The sequence below is a fragment of the Pelodiscus sinensis genome, chromosome 7 (assembly GCF_049634645.1).
Source record: "Pelodiscus sinensis isolate JC-2024 chromosome 7, ASM4963464v1, whole genome shotgun sequence".
In the NCBI taxonomy this organism is placed as follows: Eukaryota; Metazoa; Chordata; order Testudines; family Trionychidae; genus Pelodiscus; species Pelodiscus sinensis.
The window spans coordinates 10,659,691-10,677,940 of NC_134717.1; the positions used below are offsets into that span (position 1 = coordinate 10,659,691).

The 18,250-nt window shown below is 41.8% G+C and overlaps 1 protein-coding gene across 7 annotated transcripts in view; it reads left to right on the top strand.

The window, feature by feature from the left end:
- Positions 1–18,250, top strand: part of KALRN (kalirin RhoGEF kinase) — a 790,448-nt gene that overhangs the window by 336,841 nt on the left and 435,357 nt on the right. For all 7 annotated transcript variants that reach the window (XM_075933149.1, XM_075933142.1, XM_075933143.1 and 4 more), the window contains exon 6: positions 17,849–17,971. In XM_075933149.1, coding sequence (XP_075789264.1) covers positions 17,849–17,971 — 123 coding nt within the window. The remainder of the gene's footprint in view (positions 1–17,848; positions 17,972–18,250) is intronic.

Consider the following 18,250-nt stretch of genomic DNA (forward strand, 5'->3'; position numbering starts at 1 on the left):
CCTGGATTAATATAACAAGTCCTAAAATGGTAAAATTTGGCTCCTTCCTATCATATTTGAAAGGGAGCATTCAGCATACTTATTATCTTTCAGTGCATGAGGGCAGGTCATTAGCCAAATGACTGTGTACGTCTTGCTGTGTAAAAACTATTCCCCAAATCAGCAGTTATCGCTTCAAAGTCTGTTCACTTCTAACTGTGAGGAAACAGTTCCACAGTCCGCTTCTGCTGAAATATGAACACATTGTACTGTCCTATTTCCAGCTTCCTGCTGCCAGGATTGGATACTTAGTTACCAATTCTTACACTTCCTCCATGAATATCAGAACTGAACAGATCTGAAAATAATTGCAGTCAGAATGTTCTGGTGAAGATTTTTGCATTTGCACAAGTTTGCTTTTTATTTTTATTGCCAATTTTGACACAGAACATTTCAAGAATGCTTCAACTTCCTTGTCTTGGCACCACATGAGAATGCTCCCTGACCACTATTACAAGAGCAACTGTTTTGGCTATCTAAAATAAGGAGTATTTCAACCATTATTTAACAGAGATTATAGCAGGGAATAACCAACGTGTTCAGTTGTAAGTACTGAGGATGGCAAGGGTTAAATTATCTAAAATAGCAGGAATCCACCAGAGAGAGATGATGATGAGGTTTAAAATTTTTATTTACTTATGTATTGCTTCAACCCTTAAGTCTTGAATGACAAAAACCTGGTTGTCAGAAATTCATACAATGCACAAAGTCTAATAGTCAAATTAATTGTGCAGCAAATTTCAGCCATTACTGTGTGAATGCCAACTATTCCCCTGAGTTGAAACCTTCTGAGGTGGTGTTTGCACAGCCTTTGGGACATGTACCCAGCTTGGGTAGACATACCTGCAGTGACTCAGCTCAAGCTAGCACTTAAAAATAGCAATTTGGCTGTGGCAGCACAGGTACCAGCTCAGACTAGTCAACCAAGTACAATCACCCTGAATCCCTGCATATATGCTCTACTTGAGCCTTAGTGGCCACAGTACTATTTTAGGGGCTAACTCAAGAAGAGCTTATGTGTGTATTTCTATCTGAACTGGGAATCTCATTTCCTAGCTATGTGTAGATGTACGATAAGAGGCTCATACCTGGCAGGAGTTGGGTCCTTACGAGCATATTATAAAATGAACAATCTCAACTATCTATAGGAATATACTATGGTATGGAATGGTCTAAATCTAAAGGTTTCATCAGCATGGGCTTGGGTTGGCTTTGGTAATCAAGAGGCAAAGCCAGGAGAGAGTTATGCAAGTCATCCCAAATAAACACCATTAACTCACACCACAATGTCTTTTGTCTTAGAGACACCACACGTTCTAGCAAAAAATACTCTAGCACTGTTTTAAATAATTTTTAGCTCTCTATCACTCTTCCTATCAAACCAGGTTTGTCTTACCCTGCAAGATAGAGAGTATAATGGTAATAGAGAAAAAATTGTAACTTTTTGAAACCACTAAAAGTGGCTTGATATAGCTTCTTCATACATTATACTATCATTATGTTAAAATGCCATTACCTCTGAAGAACTGGAATGACTGATAAAACATTTTATGTCTTCATTGACAGAACTGTTTACTGAGGTGTAATCAGTTATACCTGTGCAAGCCCACTGACCTCATGGGGATTACACAGGTGTGTATAAGGGCTTAGTTTGCCCTGCAGAATATGTATCATTGGTAATGATGCATGACTGGGAAAATTTGTTCTTGACATTCAGAGCTCAGGCTGCATTTGCTAGCCTGGCAGCTAGAGAACATATTTTTACTTACAGACTGAGCTCATTTGGTGTGAAAATCATCAAGGCATAATGAACTTGGGAACACACATTCTGATCTTTAAGGAATCATTTTTCAAAGTAGACCTTCAACTGAAGATTTGTCCACTGTTCATGAGAGCTAGAAATAAATTCAGCAGAAAGTTAGTATTTCTGATTTAAAGTTATTCAGTATAAAGTGTCATGAGATGTCAGAGTTTAAACCTGTGACTATTCTACCACTCTGGTTCTCTGATCAGCATAATATGGGTGAGGAAATTCCGCATTTTAGATATAAAAGAGCAAACATTTGTCTGGCTGTTTTATTTTTATTGGCAGCTGTTTAAAATGACTTGACTCTCACACATTGAGCTGAAAGCTGAAACAGTGACTATCATAACCAAAATCGTAAAAGTTCTTAAACTTAATTTTTGTCTTTTTCAATTTATGAAAGTTGAGGGGGGAAATCCCTTATATGGAGGTTGCAATTGCAGTTTGACCCCTGAATTATTTATGCTTTTATTTATAACAGAAATGTTCTATTGAGACATTTGCTCATCTTTTTGAATATTATACTCCCTGCCTAGCCAATAAATTAGTTTTCACTTCAGTAGCAAGTAGTTTCTCTTCAGTTGATCATATGTGCACAGGTGAGGCCAGTTTCTGCAGGAAGGGATTGAAAATCCTTTCCAAGTATGCAGGAGTAGTTGATGTCAGGAACCATATAAACATAGTAGGATGCATAATGCTTCATCAAAGTTAAACTAAAAGGCAGAGGCACACAATATATTTGAATATCATTAAGGCAAATTTAAATGTTCACTACCAATATTGTGAAAAGATATTTAGTCCCACCTTCAATAATGAAATTATTGCTGCTTTACTTTGTATTACTGGTATCAGAGGGGTAGCCGTGTTAGTCTGAATCTGCAAAAGCGACGAGGAGTCCTGTGGCACCTTATAGACTAACTGAAGTGTAGGAGCATAAGCTTTCGTGGGCAAAGACCCACTTCGTCAGATGCATGTGATGGAAATTTCCAGAGGCAGGTATAAATATGCAGGCCAGGATCAGGCTGGAGATGACGAGGTGGATCCAATCAAGGAGGATGAGGCCCACTTCTAGCAGCTGATCTGGAGGTGTGAAATCCAAGAGAGCAGAAGCTGCTTTTGTAGTTAGCGAGCCATTCACAGTCTTTGTTTAATCCAGAGTTGATTGTGTCAAACTTGAAGATGAACTGTAGCTCAGCAGTTTCTCTTTGAAGTCTGGTCCTGAAGTTTTTTTGCTGCAGGATGGCTACTTTTAGATCTGCAATTGTGTGTCCAGGAAGATTGAAGTGTTCTCCTACAGGTTTTTGTATGTTGCCATTCCTAATATCAGATTTGTGTCCATTGATTCTTTTACATAGGGACTGTCCAGTTTGGCCGATGTATATAGCAGTGGGGCATTGTTGGCACATGATGGTATATATTACGTTGGTAGATGTGCAGGAGAATGTACCAGTGACAGTATAGCTGATCTGGTTAGGTCCTGTGATGGTGCTGCTGGTGTATATATGTGGGCTGTATGAATCATATACATAGACGTATGTAATGGAAAAATTGTGGTAATACAATACTGAGATGATATAAATAGAGTCAAAGGACCAAATCCTGAGTTGATATGAACTAGCTTCAGTGGAGCCACACTGTAACAGGATGGTCTGCTCCTTTAAGGGCCAAGAGCCTTGTTTCTTTAGTCCTGCACTTCAACAACTGTGTTGGGTATGGGACGTAAAGCAGGAAGCCAGCAGGTTGGGGGCTGGCTGTGGCAGAGAGTGGTTGAGCTGAGTTGGATTGGGGAGCTAAACCACAGAAGTGGAGCTATCTCCAGTGATAGGCTTCTAAAATAATGGGCCAGGTTTCACACAGGCAGTCCTAGGGATCATGTTTCACAAGAGGAATGGGGAATAGTAATAAAGAGGTAGCTGTGTAGTCTGATCTTGCTAAAACAAAAGGAAAAACTATGTAGCACTTTAAAGACTAACAAGGTTTAGTAGGTGATGAGCTTTCGTGGGCCAGACCCACTTCCTCAGAACATATTCTGGAAGAAAATTGGTATGACCATATATACCAAAGGAATACAATGAAAAAAGTGAACACATTATTAAACTAACTAATCAGATTTAGTACAGAAGGTGGGGTGAGGGAGGGAGAGGGAGGGAGGGAATAGTCAATGAATTATGAGTCAATGAATGAATGGCTCCCTCTCCCTCACCCCACCTTCTGTACTAATTCTGATTTGTCAGTTTAATAATGTGTTCACTTTTTTCATTGTAGACGGGGCTTAAACATTTGTAATGACTTGACTGGAGGGCTGTGCTAAGGGTGGTCAGGATGGAGATGACCAAGGAAAAGGTGGTGACCAAGGAGAAAGCCCAGCAACTCTGCAGCAAGCCACGAAGGGCTGCAGATCAGTGAGTTGCTTTGGTGCATGTGAAAAAGACCCTGTACCATGCAACACAACTTATACCAGCTGAGGACTTGGCCCAAAAACATAAAAGTGAAAGGTTCTGCAGAAATCTTGACTTGTGCATAATGCACATCTTGTATGCTTTATGAATACATTTTTAAAGCCTTAAAAATGAAGCTACTTATTTAGGTCCTGATTCAGCAAAGCACTTGAGCATGTGGTGAAGTTCTCATGACTTAAAAGTAAAGTTAAGCATTTGTTTGAGAGTTGTGTTTAATAGGGAACAAATTAGAATATGTTTACACAGCAACAAGACCCTGCTATTAGCCTGTGCCAGTCAAATTGGGCTCAGGGGGCTTGGGTTGTAGGCAATGTTCACTCTAATCGTTTCCATCCACATGTGTGTTTTTTCCATCCATGTGTGGAATAAACTTGCATGTGCACTGAGACACGTGCAAATGTGCACCACTAGTAGAAACAAAACCTCGTGGGTGCTCTACTAGGTGATATCTGGGCAACATTCAAATCTCTCCTGAGTGGCTGCACAAGCTCCCAGTTTACAGGGAACACTAGATGTGGGACTGTTTCATTGCTGTGTAGATGGGCTCTGGCTGGAACTGGAGCTCTGTGACCCTCAAATTTTGAAGGGATCTAGAGCCCAGGCTCCAGAATTCTACATAGCAATGAAACAGCACCACAGCCCAAGCTTTGTGATCCCAAGTGGGCTGGCACAGGCCAGCCACGGGTTTCTATTTGCTAGGTAGGCATACCCTTAAGCACATGCATAAAGTATCTTAACCAGGGTCTTAATCTGTAAAACAATGATCAAAAGAACAGCTAAATCTGGCTGTGGGGTCAAGATTTTAGTTCATAATCTTGTAAACATTTACATACGTATCCAAATTAATAGATATTTAGAAGTCCAGGTGATAAAGTTATGCCTGGATGTAAGTCTCTGCAGGATCAAGCCCTTTAAATTCATTTAGAACTTATGCAGTAACTTTTCGTGGAAATACTGGGAAATTCATATTAGATGCATGGCAAAGACCGTGGGTCTGATCAAACTGTCATTAAATTCAGTGGGCATCTTTCCACTGACTTTAATGGGTGATGATCAAGATCTTATACTTGAAAGCTTTATTATTCTTAAGGAAGTGACTTTGACTGTTTCTCCAATACAAACATTATTATTTTGGGAAAAGGAAATTTCAAAAGTTTGCTTAGCTTCAAATGTCCTTCATGTGGAACTTCTCACACTTTACTGTATTTGAGTCCATTTAAAACTGGACAGGTGGCACTGGCACCCCAACATGTATGTCACATTTCATGTAAGTGATGGATTGCTTTGCTTTAATAAGTAGGTAACTTCTGTGGGCCTCATACCCATACAATTAGCCTTGTCATTCCTTTAGATGCCTGGATTTCTTTGCATTTTGTTACACACATAATTGGTTACCTTCCCTTCATTCAAATAAAGACCCAAAAGATTCTGTTAGAAAAATACTTCTTAAGTGTGTATCAGCTCATAGGGAGACTATTTGTAAAGAGAATTGCGTACTATGTTGAGCAAAGCTCATTATGAAATCTTATCTCATATTTTTATTGGGCCTTTTCCAATCACTCTTGAGGTTGATTTTAGTATATCTCTAGTTGTAATCTTGTCGATTCTGCTAAGCAGAATCAGACATGATCAATGCTTGGAGGCGAGAGTGCCAAGGAAAAATAAGGAGATGGAGGAAGCAGAGATGTTGATTCAATAGGTGGTTCCTTTCTGTCTGAGTCCAGAAGACCAAGACACATGTATATAATTAGTGGCTCTTTCAAGCTAATTATTTTCTTTGTTTTCATCATGGTACAGGTTGTATCTCCCTTAACTGGGACTCTCTGGTCCAGCAGCATCTATGGTCCATTGCTGGACCACAAAGCTGAGGAACAGGGACATCTGGCAGTGGGAGAGGGGACCGGTGACTCAGCTGTAAGCCCGGTGTCGAGGAGTTTTAGGCACAGTGGTGGGGAGCTCCAGCCACGGTCAGGGAGCTGTGACCCCAGTGGCAGCCATGGAGCTCCAGCCACAGCCGGGGAGCTGTAACCCGAGCAGAGGCCATGGAGGTCTGGCCCCAGCCGAGGCTGGGGCTGCTGTGTACCGACTGCAGAGCCAAGTAGATGCAGAGTTCCAGCCCTGGCTACGGAGCCAAGTGGCTGCAAAGTTCCAGCCCTGGCAACAGCAGGGCCAGTGGCTGCTAGAAAGTCCCAAGGGGCTGAGGCAGCAGTGGGGCCATGCTGGGGCCCTAGTCCAGTGGCAGCAGGGCAGCATGGGCCATGAGGAAAGAGACCTCCCCTGGTCTAGCAAATCCCCTTGCTTGGGACCAGTCAGGTCCCAAGGGTGCCAGACAAGGGAGGTCCAACCTGTAATATTTGCCAGGATACTATTCTGCACTACTTACCAGCCCTATCCTATTTCTTATGGCTTGGTCTGAGGATTCCTGAAAAAAGGAATTGTTCAGATATACCTTTTGGGAGGTGGAGGGTTTTTTTGTTTATTTGTTTCTGTAATTGCTAATGAACCATTTTATTAGCAAACATGTTCTGTTTTTTTGAAGCAGAATTGCTACCACTCTTATTTGCATGCCATGGGGAAGGTTTGTTGATCTGATGTTCAGGCTGAAAAAATAATGTGGATCTGAACCCAAACATCCACAGAATTTGAGAGTGTGTTTGTAACATAGTGGCTAAGTGCCTGTGATGGTGACATTGTAACAATCCACCACTAATCCATGAGCATGGAAGTCGAGACCTTCAGCATGATAATACAAGCCACTATCACTGAAGATAAAGCTAGCAGTAGGTTCTGATAGTAGTAGTACTAGCTGGTGTTTGTACAGATCGGACCTCGTACCCTCAGGACCTGATCAGTCCCAAACCAGGGCATTTTCCAGACCATGGAAGGTTCCCTGCCACCGTCCCCAGCTGCCAACTCTTAGTGCTGTCAGTTTGGGGGAGGCATTACTTCCTGGGTTGTCTGCTGGGTTGTTGGTCCCACTGCTGCGGCCCTAGCCAGACTGCCTAGTAGGCTGTCTGCAGGCTACAGCAGTTCACACTGTTGCAGGCTGCCTCAGGCTCTGACTCTGGCCCTACGCTGTCACGGGTCTGATCCTGGCCCCATTGCCGTGTGCTGCCAGGGGCTGTTTTTGGTTCTATATGGGCTACCAGGGGCTGCGAGGGCTTGGGCTCGGGTCCCACTTCTGCAGGCTGCCCAGGGCCCTAACGCCACACTACCATGAACTACTGGGAGCTTCTTCCAGCCCTGGCCCCAGTCCCTCTGCCATGGGCTGCCAAGGGCACAGGCTCTTGCCCTGCACCAGCCTATAGGCTCTGGCACTGCTTATGCACTGCCATGAGCTATTGCTGTCCTGGTCCTGTACTGCTGGGGGCTGCCCTGGACCCAGTCTTAGTACCACAGGCTGCCAGCGGCTGCTGCCAGCTCCAGCCCCACTTCAGCAGGCTGCTGGGGGCTGCCGCCAGCTCCGATCTCTGCCCTGTTCTGCTGCTTCAGCCTGGCCCCACTCCTGGAGTGCCCTCCTGCTGCTAGGCTACCGGGCTCTCTCATCCAGGAACATCACGGATGTTGCCAGACCAGAGAGTTCTGGTTTTAGGAAGTGGAACCGGTAGCAGACTTATCACTGTGTTGACCATGCACTGAAAGAGAGGGCTCATCACAGGCAATTAGCTAGTCTTCTTACTATATATTTTACAAATATAGAGTAATTTTGAGACCAACTTCCCCATTTTCAAAATACATGGGAACTGATTTCTCCAAGAATAATTTGTCTTCCTGTTCAGCATCCAGGAGACTGTTTGTTCAAGAACTCCTCCTAAACAATAAGACCTAGGATCACCAAATTTGGTAGGCAGCTTCCTCTTATCATGATTTAAAGCAATGTCAGGATTTGGTTGTGCCAGGACAATGGATGTGCCTGGAATGCAATTGTTTCTCATCAAATGGAAAGGAAGAGGACTGGCATAAAGGACAGTTATTCTGCAAAATTACCACTGGGGGGGCAGCATGGTGCCAGAGATAGGGACCGGGACAGCTTAAACCCCATTGGGCCTGCAGGAGGCAAGGGTGGAGAAAGGGACTGCTATCTACTATATATTGCAGCCAGGAGACATGCACCCCTTCCCTGGCAGTGCCTGCTGCAGCAGCCATGGACAGAGCACTTTGTACCTGCCCCCACCCTGCTACAGTGAAAGAGGCCTGGGGTAGTCCTCTCTTACAGCGGCAGCCTGCATACGGAGCCCCTCAGGCTCCACCCACCCCAGATCAAAGATTTAAATGAAGAAAAATAAAACTTATTTGAGTTTAAGGGCCAGAGTGATACCAGGGCAATCTTCTAGTCTATTAAATTTAGATCCCTTTTTGCTATATAGAGAGGGGACAACGGAAATGTTTGGATCGCAGTTTCCCCAGAGTTTGAGGGTACTGGGAACCAGAATTCGGTTTCAAGCCCATCTCTCATATTAGTGGGTGTTAAAAGAAATTTTTTTAAAAAGGGAGTTTTGTTAAGGTCAGACTTATGAGTCAAAGTAGTGAGCACTACATAAAAGCAAATGTTAGATAATGTACATTCTTCTTTGAGTGGCGTCTCTATGGATGTTCCACTTCTGGTGCACATGTGCCTCACATGTCTTCAATCAGAGATTTTAATGAATAGTGTGCAGGTAGGGTCTGGGCCAGGGAAGAAGGTGTCAAGCGCCCCATGCCTAGAGAAGGAACTATGGCAACAGTTCACCTACCAGGTGTCCGGTATTGAACTGGACAGTCTGGTGTTTTCACCTCTTGTCCGGTTTTTACAGGAGCCACAGTGGGTTGTTGGGTTTTTTTTTTTCCTCAACAAACTTTTTCCTGGCATGCTTTTTTTGTTGTTGTTGGTGTTCGGTATTTTTTCTGAAAGCATCTGGCAGCCCTATTCCCTGTGCAACACAAAGGAATGGTTTTGAAATCCTGAAAGGAAAGAGATACTTTCTCATATCAAACAAAACCAGAGCGTGGAGACTAATTTGAGATTTAGGGCTACTAATATACAGGCTTTCCATTGGAGGGGGAGGGGAAGCAAAGGGGATGATTGCCTCTGGGCCCAGCAATTCACAAGAGCCTAGAACTTCAGCCACTGCTACTGCAGTGAACTCTAGGTAGTACTCGGTGAACTCTAGGCAGCACTGAGGGTTGAGGAGGGGATGTGCTGTGCTCCAGGCTGCACTGAGGGATGACTGCCCTCAGCTCTGCCCCTTCCACCCAAGGCTTCAATCTTTCCAGGAACACAGATCTGCCCCCAGCCTTGCCCAGAGGCCCAACAAGATTGTCGATTCCCCTGAATGCATGTGCACCAGAAGTGGAGCAACCATAAGGAACACATCTCAAAGAACCACGATTACTGCGCAGGGTTCATAACCTTCTCTTATCATTTGGAATGAAGCTGTAAATCCTATTGATCTGAATTATGTTTGGATTATGTAAAATCCTTTTATGTCTTCTCCATTCTTAAGCAAACAGTCATTATTGTAAAATGCTCATTGACATGGCAGATTTTATTATTAGAGCTGGTCAAACGTTAGAATTTCCTGAGGAGCAGAAATGATGAAATTCTTAAACAAAACAAACAAACAAACAAACAAAGCAGCACCACTTCAGAGTGCAAAGCTGAATTCCAAAATTTCCTGCAAAAGAGAAATCTACAAAAAATGTTTTGAAATAATGGAAACATTTTGCTTCACAAATTTCTAAATGACTTTGACCCTGGGAGACCAAGCTCATGGGTCTCACAGCAGCTAGGCTCCTGGTTCCTCATAAGCCCTAGCCAACTATCGAGAGTCAGGAGGAACCTAGATGTTCTGGGAGACATGGTTGAGCAAGTAGCGCCAGAGGTTGAGAGCCACAGTTCCCAGTCTGTGACAGGAAGGTCTCAGAGCTCTGTGGCTCCCTGCTGGCTCTAGCTGGGACTCAGCTCCTGGCTCAGCAGCTGGGAGACTTCAAATCTTGGGGCAGTCCACATAGAGGGCCCTACCAGAGATGCAGACCATTGAAGCCCTTGGGTCTTCAGGACAGTCCATATGTGAGGCTTCTTTAGAGCTATTGGTCATCAGAACCAGAATGTTTCTACAAATCATTTGTTTGTTGGAGAATTCCCAATGAGTTGTAGTGAGAGGGTCAGACAGTAGGATCTGAAGCCAGGAGACAGGACCCTCCCTTGCTCTCAGTAATGGTCTGCTGCTTAACTTGGGCTATGTCTGCCCTACAATGATCTATCAGTAAAAGGTACACAAATTCCTTGAGGGAGGAGAAAGGCAGGGCTTCCGAAAGAATGCATCTGCTCGTCTGCAAAAAAAAGCAGAAGAGTAGATGAGTTCTCTGGACACAGCAGTGTTTTTCCAGGCGGTATCCCGGAAAAAACCCATAGGCTGTGTCTAGACTGGCCAGTTTTTCCGGAAAATCAGCCGCTTTTCCAGAAAAACTTGCCAGCTGTCTACACTGGCCGCTTGAATTTCCGCAAAAGCACTGACTTCCTACTGTAAGAAATCAGTGCTTTTTGCGGAAATACTATGCTGCTCCCATTCGGGCAAAAGTCCCTTTTGCGCAAAAGGGCCAGTGTAGACAGTTGAGATTTGTTTTGCGCAAAAAAGCCCTGATCGTGAAAATGGCGATTGGGGCTTTTTTGTGCAAAAGTGCGTCTAGATTGGCCACGGATGCTTTTCTGCAAAAAGTGCTTTTGCAGAAAAGCGTCCGTGCCAATCTAGATGCTCTTTTCCGAAAATGCTTTTAACGGAAAACTTTTCCGTTAAAAGCATTTCCGGACAATCATGCCAGTCTAGACATAGCCATAGTGTAGACATAGCCTTGGATCTCCCAGTCAACAGTGGACTTTCCTGGCAAAATACCACTGCTTTTGGAGCTTGCTTAGAATGCTATGTACATCTTGAACTGAGGTAATTGGAACTAATTATTGCCAAGGTATGGATAGGGCAGTGTAAATGCAGTTTTATGTCCTTACTCACAAATGGAAATTAACTTAGTGGCTTCATTTTGGATCTTAGTGGGGTGCTGAACTTAGAATAAATGCTTTAACAAAGTTTTGTGAGAATGCTCTTTGCACTATGCTTGGCACTCTTGAGTCTTTCATGATGAAGAACTAATTTCCTCCTTTAAAAGCAATTTTTGTAGCACTTAGCACTGTCCAGTGTGTATTTTCATTTTCCATTCATGTAGCACAAGAGGCACAGACTACAAAGAAAATCACCTTGGAATTTATCTGCAAGTTAATTGTGTTTAAAAAAAATAAGAAAATAATCAGTCACTTAGAAATTCTTAATGCTTAATTGGTCTCCAGATTGTACGGAGCTGTGTGGGGAATTATCAATGTGGGAGACATTGAGAATTGTGGGTTCATGTAGTTTAACCCGCTAGAGTTATTTCAAAGTTTCATTAAATTATGGTGAGTTCCATGACTATTAACCTGATTATCATATTAAAAGTCATTGGTAGTCAGAGACACTCCAATTAAAGAAAATAAGCTGGAATGCTAACTTTAGCGATAATTAAAGAGCCATTAATATAATGGCGATCACTGGACTATCAGGGTGATATTTTTCACAAATGGGTAGAAAATCATTGATTCAGTGTTAAGTAACACCATTTTAATTATAGGAAAACTGTCAGCTAGCTAGCCGAATCCTAATATCTGGTCTAATTTAAAATTATTTGTGATAGCAAAATTAACTAAACCAAACAATACTTAACATTTCCACAGGACTCACAAGACAGCCCTTTGTGTGAGCTCCCCCTGCAGGTTCTATGAAATAACAATCTCTCTCTCATTGCCTGGCTGATATCTTCAGTGGGGCCTATGAAGCAAACCAAGAAACATGCTCATTTCATCTTCATTAGCAACACTGGAAACCCCAGTATTTTCAAGTGGGAGAGAAATTTGACTTGAAAACTTCTCAGGAAATCTTACACCAATAACTAGCCCCAGGACAGACAATGCTGTGACACCAACAAATTCACTCACCTCCCTTTTCCAGTGTTGCCAACTCTCATGATTTTATCATGAGTCTTGCAACATTTTGTATTTTTTCTTAAAGCCCTAACTCCTGGGGTCATGTTATTACATGATAAGCTCATCTTCCATTTTTTAAAAATAGTAAATTTCTAGCCTTTATGTTTGCAGAGAAAAGCTTGGAAACATGAACCAATAAGAGCTAAAATCCAGAAGGCAAAAACCAATTTGTTATTTTTAAAATCTAATGTGAGCTATCTTGTGTTTTTTGGGGGGGGTATGGCTCATAAATTTTGAAAACTTGCCTTCATATCACCACATTATTAGGGTTTCACCTGTACTTCTGCGTTGTTTACTACTCATGTTTCAGTGCTACATGCTGAGGAATGTGAATGCATAAGCTCAGGAATGAAAGGGTGCAGAGGTTGCCACAGTACCCCAGGGCTCCCGGCGGCTGTCCTGCGCACCAGGGACTACGCTGCCAGCCCCAATCACTGGGGTCCAGACTGCTTTGTTTGCATCTGCACCTGGGTTCACCCTCTTTGTGAACTACTCAATATTGGAAGAGTTCTATGGTGATAACAACATGAATCCCCCACCCACGCACCCCTCAGGAAATCCACATCCACCTATAACACCGCTCTAGCTCAGTCTAAATGTAGGTTCCCAGTTTTCCTGAGTCATAGGAACCTTCTTGCCAGTATCTGCTAAAGCTCTGGTTCTTCCTTTGCCATCTTCTGGCTTAAGTAGCATGGCTGGACCAGTCAGGGGCACCCAGTGATCCCCCATTGAGAGGTCCCAAGGATGGTGCCTTGGCTGTGGCTGTAGTCCTGCTAGCTTCTTAGCCAACCAAATTTCAGAAGACATCAGATGGTGGGTGTTTGGGAACTCACAGGCCTGGATTGGAGAGCCAAAACATCACATACCTTTTCCCTCCCTGACTTTGCATGTTATGGGAATTTATAATAGGTGGCAGGAGAAGGTCACACAGTGAATTTTGGATCTTATCACTATGAGGTAATTTGCCAGCACCCCAGCTTAGCTTGAACTGGCCCCAGAAGTAATTTGGAGCAGCATCGATAAATATATTCAAAATCTGAAACATAGTTGAGAATGCTTTCCTAAATTCTGCCACTGTCCATGAATATGAATGAAGAGCAATTTTTGGAAGGCAATACAGAAAATGATTCTGTGTAATTCAAAGTTCCTGAGGTACCTTTTTCAATTACTATAGTTTGTTATGATTTATTAAATGAGAGAAAATAATACATCTTTTATTCATTTGAAATTGTAATTTTTATCCTTCTAGTCAGTTATGAATTCTACCTCAAAGTTCATAACTTAATTTAACCCAGATCTTTGTTTTATAATACAGTTGTGGCTACGATGAAGAAAGTATTCTTTCACCCTCAGAAATCATCTGTTACTTCTTGTTTTGTTTTATTAATCATTTAAATTCAAATTGATTCCATTTAGTATTGCTGTGCAAAAAATACTAGATTGACTATTTATTTTCAGTGGCTTTCAGCCACATTTTTTTTTTCTTAAATGGTTTTAGCTTGGTTAAAAAATGTTCACATTTAACATGTATCTACTTGAGATAAATCTGTTTTGGTTTCTAAACACAGAGATAAAAACTCTGTTGTTTGGACATGAACTTTACTCTTGAAATATATATATTGTCTTATGGCATTACTTTTCTTGAGTCCACAGCTGCATTAAATTCTTTCCCACTCAAATTGTATTAACTCTTGATGAGGTACTGAGATAGCTTTAGGTTGAATTACACTAGGTTTCTTTCTTCAGTTTAATCACAAAAAGTGTTTTGAAAACAGTGGCTTTATCCCAAAATGAACCTGGTCAATTTCACAGTCAGAAATAATGAGTGAGGGGCCAGATTCTGATCTGTTGCAATGGTGTATATCTGGTATGATCATACCGAGGTCAACAATGTTATTCTGGATTTACGCTGCTGTGACTGAGATCTGAATCTGTTCCTAAATAACTTCCACTGGCAAATGTAAAATACAAGATAAAGTATAAAATCTCTTAATTAAAATGAATTAATATAAAATTACACATTAACAGGTTGGTTCAAACAAGCTGATAACTTTAATCTAAAAGGGTACATCTACACTTGCACCCTAGTTTGAACTAGGGATGCAAATGTAGGCGACCAAAATTGCTAATGAAGCGGAGATTTAAATATCCCATGCTTCATTAGCATGATCTCGCTGGCGTGTTACCCCACATAACAGCTGTTTCAAAAGTGAAAGTGTGCGCCAGGATGCATTAGTTCGAACCAAACCCTTTGGTTCAAACTAATGTTACTCCTCAAAATGACATTAGTTCAAAATGAGGAGTAATGTTAGTTCGAACCAAAGAGTTTGGTTTGAACTAACGTGTCCCGGCGCACACTTTCACTTTCGAAACAGCTGTTGAGCGGAGTAACGCGCCAGCGAGATCATGCTAATGAAGCACGGGATATTTAAATCCCTACTTCATTAGCAATTTCGGTCACCTACATTTGCGTCCCTAGTTCGAACTAGGGAGCAAGTGTAGACGTACCCTAAGGGACTCATCTTTGGAGCAGGGTATAGTATAACAAACTCTAAAGTTAATGTTACTGGAGCTTTCATAAGATTCATCCTTCTCTCTGATGTAAAGGGTATTAAATATTACTTGTGTAAATATTCTACACAGTGGTGTAAATATTCTACACAGTGAGACTAGAACAGATTCTAATGTTGCAATGAGCACTCAGAGCAAAATCCAACTTCACTGGAGAGTATTTTGAGGTATATGTATAGAAACTATTTTCAACCAAAATGCTCGTGTAACTCTTCATGTCAGTAGGACTCATATGTTCACAGGCAAAGGAGAACTGACCTTGGGAAATAATAGTAAAGTATAATGCACAGATGCTAGAATCTGTTCTTAAGGTGTCACCAGTGAAACTTCTTGTTATTCCATTAGTTTGATGCTTGTATTTATCTGAGGTCACATCAATGTCATAACAAATGTTTATATCAATTGAAACCTAGTGTGGTTCACTGTCCCATGTAGTGACACTTACACCACTTACACCAAGAGATAAGAACAAGGGAGCTCTACAGCTTAAGCTGATAGCAGTTGGATTTATAATTCAAGGGCTCCGTATACACTGCAGGCTTCTTGCGCAAGAACTGTTTTGCGCAAGAGTTCTTGTGCAAAAGGTCTTCCACAAGAGCATGTCCACACTGCCATGTGTTTTGGCACAAGAGATATGCTTTTGCGCAATAGTGTCCATGGCAGTGTGGACGCTCCCTTGTGCAAGAAAGCTCTGAATGCCATTTTAGCCATAGGGGTTTCTTGCGCAAGAAAATCATGTTGCCTGTCTACACTGCCTTCTTGTGGAAGAGCTTTTGCGCAAGAGGGCTTATTCCTCGTGGGGAGAGGAATAACTCTTCCGGAAGAAGCCCTGTTTTCTGACGCTATACTGTAAATTTACTTGTGCAAGAATGCGCGTGCAATGTAGACACCTGACATGTTTTTGTGCAAGAACAACTGTTCTTGCACAAGAAGCCTGCAGTGTAGATGTTGTAGAGGTGCCTGTAGATGTTGTAGAGGTGCCTGTACTAAGTTGTAGAGGTGCCTGTACTAAGCTCCAGAAGTCCCTGGTTCAAATCCACCTGGTGGCAGTTACACACTCGTTTGAGCATATGGTTGTTGTAGTTAAGTTGTTCATTTGCCTCTGTCCCAAAATCTCATGTCTCGTCAGCATCACTAAACATCTGAACAGACACTGTACTACAGCAAAGCAGATCATATGATATTATTCATTTTTTATTATTTGTATTATGGTAGAACCTGGGAAGCCTGATCAGGGATTAGGAACCCATTGTGCTAGACACTGTACAAACATTTAATAAATAAGACAATCCTTGACCTAAAGAATTCACACTCCGCAAAATGGACTTAAAAAGGGGGATAAAAGAAACCATGGCTGTGTCTACACTGCACCCCTTTTCCGGTAGGAATAAGAAATCCTCCGGAAAAGGGCTTATTTTCCGGAGAATCGCATCTAGACTGGCGCTTTTCTCCGGCTTATCCCCAAGCCGGAAAAAAGCGGCAGCCATGTAAATGCAAATGCCGCGGGGGATATTTAAATCCCCCGCGGATTTGCAATTCTGAAGTGTCTCATTAGCATCCCTTTTCCAGAAAGGGATGCCAATGTAGACACAGCCAAAGTGTTCTGGAATGGGTTGGGAGGAGAATGTAACACTAAAATAGGGTTAGTGGAAAAAACAGTTTAAGAATTTCAATTTGTTTATAATTTATTCTACTGGGAAACAACAACAAAAAAATCAGGGTGCTGTTTTCAGATTGTAAAATTAAAGTCAGAACCATTGAGTTTGCTAGGACTTGTTTGGCATGATAAGAATTGTTCTCTAATGGTCAGGGCTCACAACAAGGAACTGTAATCTAGCACAGGATGTCCTCGGGGTTCTTATTTTTACTAAATTATAAATCACAACCAACGCTTTTCCACTAACATGATTACACCTTAACCAAATAACCTAACCTTTACATACTCAGTTCCTCTGTGTGTAAAAACTGAGATAATATATATAGTGAAATGCTGTAGTGTAAATATGTACGTGTGCATGAAGGCTTAGGACATTGGGTTGGGACACTTAGATTTGGTTCAGTCACGTCCACAAAAATATTGTGTAATATTGGTCAAGTCAGATAAACTTCTCTATTCCTAAATTTACTCATTTGAATAATGGATATTATAGTCCTAACCTACCTAATATCTATCTTGTAATATTTAATTCATAAATGAGCTCCTTAGATGTCAGGTGTCATAGAATAATAAACCTGATGCATAGAATTTTGTTAGTCTGATTCAACATACCAAACTACTTAGACATCCATTTTGCTTTGAAATGGGGCTAAGAGCTGTGGGAATCTGACAGGAGCATGAACCACAGAATTAAATAAAATGTGTGCATGAGTTTTACTGAAAACTAATGTTTTGAAGCAGAATTGCTTTTTGCCTTTGAAGGGAGCAAGTATTAATAACAATCAGTGGAAAACCTGAATTTGATTTTTAGCTGAAATATTTGGGGAGCTTACCCATAAACTACAAAGAAAAAAAAGGAAACCAAATCAGTATATTGTGAAAAATAGTGGTCTATTCATGGCTTGGTAACATTACGAACCAGAAAACTAAAGCTTTGGCCAATCGAATAACTTCTACTATAGTCCCCGTCACTGTAGTCTTACTACTTCTGGAAGTCCTAACAAAGTAGAGGAAAGGACTATGGGATCAGCTTGCAGAGAGACAGGCTTATCATGTGTGTTTCCGTTGATATAGAAGGTGGTAATAATTTAAACTTTGTCCTTGTTTGACTACACTCTATTCAGATAAGAGACTTTTTTGTGGCAGTTCTAAATCATTTCTGGTCATTAGTGTAAATCTGTCAGAAATGTTGATCTTTGCATTTTTTTTGACTTGATCTTTCCCTTTTCTCCCCGACTCTTTCTTTGTCTTGTGTGAACTTTCTATAGATGTTCGACTGGATCAGCCACAACAAAGAGTTGTTCCTGCAGAGTCATACAGAGATTGGAGTGAGCTACCAACATGCCCTCGACTTACAGACACAGCATAATCACTTTGCCATGAATTCCATGGTGAGTTCAGCAATGCACTGTAAATATAGATTCTGTGTGAGTGTGTGTGGGAGGGGAAAGGACAACAGTGCACTTCCACTTAAAAGAGAACTGTAAACCCATGAGGGCAGGCTGGGTGTCGGGCAGCTGCACTTTGTTCTGAGAACTTACTTTGTCCACTGTTGATGCTGATATGTGATTATTTCCTTGATTTAAGACCAGTCCAGTCCAGTGGAGCTGTTTACATTTTGGAAAAAAATAGAGTATTTTTAAGGGTTTGGCATTTTCTTGACACACAAT